The sequence below is a fragment of the Colobus angolensis genome, unplaced genomic scaffold (assembly GCF_000951035.1).
Source record: "Colobus angolensis palliatus isolate OR3802 unplaced genomic scaffold, Cang.pa_1.0 Scaffold18, whole genome shotgun sequence".
NCBI classification, from domain to species: Eukaryota; Metazoa; Chordata; class Mammalia; order Primates; family Cercopithecidae; genus Colobus; species Colobus angolensis.
In genome coordinates, this window is record NW_012114932.1 from 5,495,999 (window position 1) to 5,501,977 (window position 5,979).

Here is a 5,979-nt window from a genome sequence, read left to right on the forward strand (position 1 = left end):
GCCCCACCTGCTAATTTTTTTTTCTTTTCTTGGAGACAGTGTTGCTCTGTCTCCCAGGCTGGAGTGCAGTGGCGCAATCTCGGCTCACTGCAACCTCCACCTCCCAGATTCAAGCGATTCTCCTGCCTCAGCCTCCTAAGTAGCTGCAACTACAGGCACACGCCACCACGCCCAGCTAATTTTTGTATTTTCAGTAGAGACAGGGTTTCACCATTTTGGCCAGGATAGTCTTGATCTCTTGACCTCGTGATCCACCTGCCTCGGCCTCCCAAAGTGCTAGGATTACAGGCGTGAGCCACCGCGCCCAGCCTTACCTGCTAAATTTTTAAATGGGACTTTTTTGGAGTGGGGGGTCCTAAGGTTGTTTATGTCAATAACAAGTGCTATCCTCAACTCTGACTCTGGTTACTTTGCTTGGCCTTGGATTTGAGTAAATGTTAGTCAGTTTCTGAAATTATTTCCCGTGCCATTTGCAAACCACAGACCATGAAGAGAGGGTTTCGTGAATTTCAGTACTCTCAAGAGTATTTCATTTTGGTTCATGATTTCCATGATGTAAGTCTGGAGACCCCTCATTTTATTTCCTTTCTCGATCCCAATTGCTCGGCACTCAGGAGGACCAAGATAGCTCCTAGGCAGAGCTCAGTGGATTGTATTCTATAACTGTGTTTTTAAAGGCCACCCCACTGCCAACCTCACCAAGTCAGGGATTAAATTATAAATCTATTAACAATGCTTTGGGTTCATTTAGCTTTGTGAATGCATACCCTATCCAGAGTGAAACAAGACATTTCTATTTACGTAGTACCCTCACTTAGAGCCTGGTCTCTTCCATAAGACCCAGATCTTTGAGATAGCTGTCAGACCTGCAGGGGCTTTCTGTACTCATTTCTGTTGCTGCTCACCTCTGAGAGCTACAAGAGAACAGCTGGGGATGTGTTGAAGTTTTCTTGACTTACTCAAATAATTCTTGATCCCTTACTACCTGAGGTTTTACTGCGGAGCATACTCATACCCTGTACAACTGGGAAAAAAAAATAAAATCCCAAAGCAAAACACTTGAAAATAGACTTAACTTATATGAATAGTATTATTTTTGCTTAATTTTGTTTTCTTAAAAAGACAAATTGGATCTTTATGTTCTTTTTACTCTACCCCCTAATCTCCCCATACAGCTACATGAAGAAATTGGAAAAATGGAAAATACGTAAAGCTTTTATGACACAGCAGAGAAAGCTGATATGTAACAACCTAAAGCCAAGGGAGTGCCACCTTTCTCTGGAGCTAGTCAAGCTGATTTAGAACCAGAGCCTTCATATTGTTTATGGAAATGGAAGAAACAGAACCAGGAGATGGGTGGGGAGCAGGAAAATTATTCTGCCCTGTGCCCCTAACAAAAAAGCGTGTAGTACCTATAATATCAACTCCAGCTTCTAGATCCATTATGAAGTAACTTATATTTGGAGGGGAATGCTCATAATTATTATTTTCAATGGAAAAGCACATTTACTGGGAAGGGGCCTGATGGCTATTGGTGGGCAAAGGTTTGGGGAGATGGCCTGCGTGACAGGTACTCTGAATAGCAGAGCTTCCAACTCATCACCTCCTGGTGCAGTACCTAGTTAGAGGGAAGTTGGAAGCCTCCCTCTAGCAGTGCTGGAAGGAATGTTCCTGGGTTTGTCATTATCTTGCCAGCTGGGGACACAGTATCTTCTGTGTCATCGTCTACTTATCTGTTCACTGGCTTTGATGACCCTCATCACCTGCCCCTAATATTGTGATACTTCCTTAATCTTTCTGTTCCTAAACTGAAGGTACCAACCTCCAAGGAGCCTCTCTTGCATCCTGAGACTGTCTTCTACAGTCTAGCCAACTTCACCTTTGGAGGAAAGGTGATGAGTATTTAAGAGTCTTCAAAACAGAGTGTTTTGCCTCTGTCCTGGAATCCTAGAATGTCAGAGGTGGGAGAGATGGAGCTTGTTTTGTGCAGGCCTCGCTTGATAGTTCAGGGAGCTGAACCCAGAACAGGGATATGAGTGACTCTGAAATGTGTGGCTATATCAAAGTTGTAGCTTTGACTTAGGGTAGAGAAGTGGAACTTGTAAGAAGGAGAACCAAACCATATAACAGAATTTGAAACATAATAGCCAGGTTGACTCCAGGCCTTGTACCTGAGTCAGGGCCTCTAAATGGATTCTAATACCAAGAATCATGTATCCCTGCTAGGGGAAAGAAAGGAGGGTTCTGGGACAGTAGGGCGTCACTAAACTGACTTCTCATGCCAGCACTGCTGTGTTTTCTCTTCCATTTTTAGACCTCGAAAAAGCCCAAGACAGCAGAAGCAGACACCTCCAGTGAACTAGCAAAGAAAAGCAAAGAAGTATTCAGAAAAGAGGTAAGGTTTGGTGGATGTAAGCACTAAGCACCTCAGGCTTAAATCTGAACCCTTTCCTTTCTTGTCCTAAGTATGTCGAGTATCTCTTGCCCCAAGATAGGCAGGAACACAAGGTGTTCCTTGCATGTGTGTGCCTTGCTGAAGTGCTGCTTTTCCCACTGAAAACTCCTGAGCCATCTTTTCTTGGCTTGACAGGAGCCAAGTCTCAGACCACATTTGCTTGTTTGACTGTTGGCCTTCTGTAGCATCTATGGCAAAAGAAAGCTGTATGTAGTGGTAGGCTGCCTTGTCTTTGGGTATTCCTCTTGCCTCTGTGATTTGACTTAGTTGTTATGTGAAAGAGGTGTGGCCTTTTTCAACTGGTTAAGCATTGACTCATTTCAACTGGTTACCCATTGACTCATTTTGTCCCCACAACAGCCCTTGAGGTAGGCAAGACAGATTGCCTTTCCTTTTATTCAGGTGAAAGAACTCAAGGTTCAGAGAAGGCAAGTTCTAGACAAAAGATTTGAACTCAGGCCTTCTGGCTCAAAGTCCACTTCCGTTTCTGTAATATCTCATTTGGTAGCTGCCTAATTTTCCAGGGCTTGGGAGAATACTGCTCCTCTTTATGCTACCAGAAGTGTGTCTTACCAGCCATCAAGACACTAAACTTGTCTGCCTCATAGCATCTAGATTCTAAACTCCAATCTTCATTCATTGAAGGGGCTTGTAGTGTTTTGGAAGAAACAGACCTGTAAATAAGTAACGGCAGTGTGTGAAAAGTATGCCATATTAGGGCTGGGAGTCACAATCCGGGCTGTCAGGAAGGGTGCTTGAATCAGGGGTAGGAGTTGGCCAGATGGATCAGCAGGGGACCTAACTTACGTCAACAGAATGTAGAGAGGCAAGAGAGAGCATCTTCCCTTCCAGGGAGTTGTAAGTGGCCCGATGAGCTATATCACAAGGTATGGGAGGGCTGTTGAAAATGAGGTGGAATGGTATTGTGCTTCTTCCTATAGGAACTCTGTGTCTCTCTGGGTTATCAGGAACCATTGCAGGATTTTAAGCAGGGGATAATGAAATCCCTGTCTGTGTTTGAGGGGATAAGGAAGAGAGTTTGGAGGCCAGGAAACCCCAGAAAAACCTTGAGTTAAAAGGCTTATCCAGGGATAAAGTTTAGTTTTTTACGATCCCTTTGTGAACATATTGGTATTTCAGCTCATTCAACCAGCAGCTGTTTCTTTAGTGCCTACCCTTGTGATATAGCCTTGTTCTTTGAACACCTGAAGGCTCACTGAATTTTAGTCATGGTTAGACCTTGTTCAGAGTGCTCTCTGATGAAATGGCTGTGACTGGCCTCTTTATTCCCTTTGTCCTCGGTGATCTTAGCACCACAAATACCTCTGAAGGTCCTATTCCTAGAGTGTTTCGGAGCACCTGGGTAGGACAGACCATACTTAGACAGCCCAGGGAGGACATAGTAAGTGGTGGAATGAAAATGATTCTGCCCAGGTTTTCCTTTGCTGGCTGTCATATCATGCTTGATCTGCTTCACATGCTGTGGTATGACCACTTAAAGAATCTGAGTACCTTTCAATGACAAAATTCCTGTGGTTCCTGGGGTTGCTAAGCCTCATAGAAGCTCTGGAACACCTGCTGTGCCCTGCCTTGCCTCCAGGGCCCAGAGAACCTAGCTACTGTCTTTATGCCGAGGACACAAAATTCATTGGCTGAAACCTGGGGCTGCTGAAGGAGTTGACATTGAAGTCATGCTTTTGAGTCCCTCCAGCCTCCTTTAAGCCTTGCTTAGTCCATCCAGGGGAGCTCTTTCCCTCTCAGGCTGAGCCCGTATCCTTTTTTTAGATCTTACTGGCTTACTAGTATTCCACTGTCCAAACCAGCCAACCTGAGGGAGAAAGGATTGGCTGACTTTACTCACTACCTTTTCTAGTTATTTCCTCAGTACAACTCCTCGCCCTCTCTGGACTGTTGAGCAATGTGTTCTCTTTTCTTTGCCTGCAGATGTCCCAGTTCATCGTCCAGTGCCTGAACCCTTACCGGAAACCTGACTGCAAAGTGGGAAGAATTACCACAACTGAAGACTTTAAACATCTGGCTCGCAAGGTACTCCCCTTGCTTTTGGTAGCCCACCAGGCAACATTCTGGGCAAACTGTGTACTTTCTAAGAAGCCCTTTTCATCATAGAAAGTTTTTTTTTCTTTTTTTTCTTGTCAGATGTCAGGGCTGGGGACCCAGGAATGGGGAGGGAAGGTTTGGGGAGGGATGCACACCCTTACATGAGAGCAGTAGTTATCTAAGAAATTTTCAGAGCTCAGTTTATCCTTTCTGGTGATCCTAGCACCAGCCTGCCCCAACATCTACCCCCTTATTAACTTCCTTGTCTTGGTGAGAAGGGCCCTGAAGCAGCAGGCTGGATTACCACCCCTATCCTCCCCCTCAAATCGTTTCTGCTCTGATTGGTGGCTGTGGTCTCTCTTCCTGTGCCCTGGACAGCTGACTCACGGTGTTATGAATAAGGAGCTGAAGTACTGTAAGAATCCTGAGGACCTGGAGTGCAATGAGAATGTGAAACACAAAACCAAGGAGTACATTAAGAAGTACATGCAGAAGTTTGGGGCTGTTTACAAACCCAAAGAGGACACTGAGTTAGAGTGACTGTTGGGCCAGGGTGGGAGGATGGGTGGTCAGGTAAGACAGACTCTAGGGAGAGGAAATCCTGTGGGCCTTTCTGCCCCACCCCTGTCAGCCCTGTGCTACTGATGACACATCACCCTGGGGAATTCAACCCTGAAGATGTCAACCGAAGGCCACAAAAATGAACTCCATCTACAAGTGATTACCTAGTTGTGAGCTGTTGGCATGTGGTTAGAAGCCATCAGAGGTGCAAGGGCTTAGAAAAGACCCTGGCCAGACCTGACTCCACTCTTAAACCTGGGTCTCCTCCTTGGCGGTGCTGTCAGCGCACAGACCCATGCGCATCCCCACCCACAACCCTTTACCCTGATGATCTGTATTATATTTTAATGTATATGTGAATATATTGAAAATAATTTGTTTTTTCCTGGTTTTTGTTTGGTTTTCGTTTTGCTTTTAGCCTCTACATGCTAGGATCACAGGAAGACTTTGTAAGGACAGTTTAAGTTCTCCTGCAAGGTTTAATTTGTTATCATGTAAATATTCCAAAGCAGGCTGCCTTGTGGTTTTGGCCAGCCTTGTGCTATGTTGATAAGATTGATTTACTGCTTAAAATCACTTTACTTTATCCAATTTTTACTGAACTTTTTATGTAAAAAAATAAAATCAATTAAAGAAATTGGCATGTGTGTTCCCTAAAAGTTAATCGAGCATATTTGTGTGTAATGATGTCACTGGAAAAAGGAGAGAGAGTGGCCTTAGATGTGTGAAGTCCAAGGTTAATCCCTGTGGATTTTATTACAGGACTTGTTCATTCTCCACAGGTCCTACTCTGACTTAGGCAGACATTTGCCAGGTGACTGACACTTGTAGGCTTGGGATCTTATGACTGTGCTCAGGCATTGGGTCAATTTGCACATGCATTCCAGAGCAAAAGCAGCAGCATC

General features: G+C 44.7%; 1 protein-coding gene across 1 annotated transcript in view; it reads left to right on the forward strand.

Annotated features, from left to right (window-relative positions):
• The window catches only part of SETD2 (SET domain containing 2), a 120,611-nt gene extending 114,896 nt beyond the window's left edge, over nt 1–5,715 (forward strand). Inside the window, exons 17-20 of the mRNA XM_011939322.1 lie at nt 1,815–1,892; nt 2,315–2,395; nt 4,400–4,501; nt 4,892–5,715. Coding sequence (XP_011794712.1) covers nt 1,815–1,892; nt 2,315–2,395; nt 4,400–4,501; nt 4,892–5,053 — 423 coding nt within the window. The 3' untranslated portion in view covers nt 5,054–5,715. The remainder of the gene's footprint in view (nt 1–1,814; nt 1,893–2,314; nt 2,396–4,399; nt 4,502–4,891) is intronic.
• The last annotated feature ends 264 nt before the right edge of the window (nt 5,716–5,979 follow it).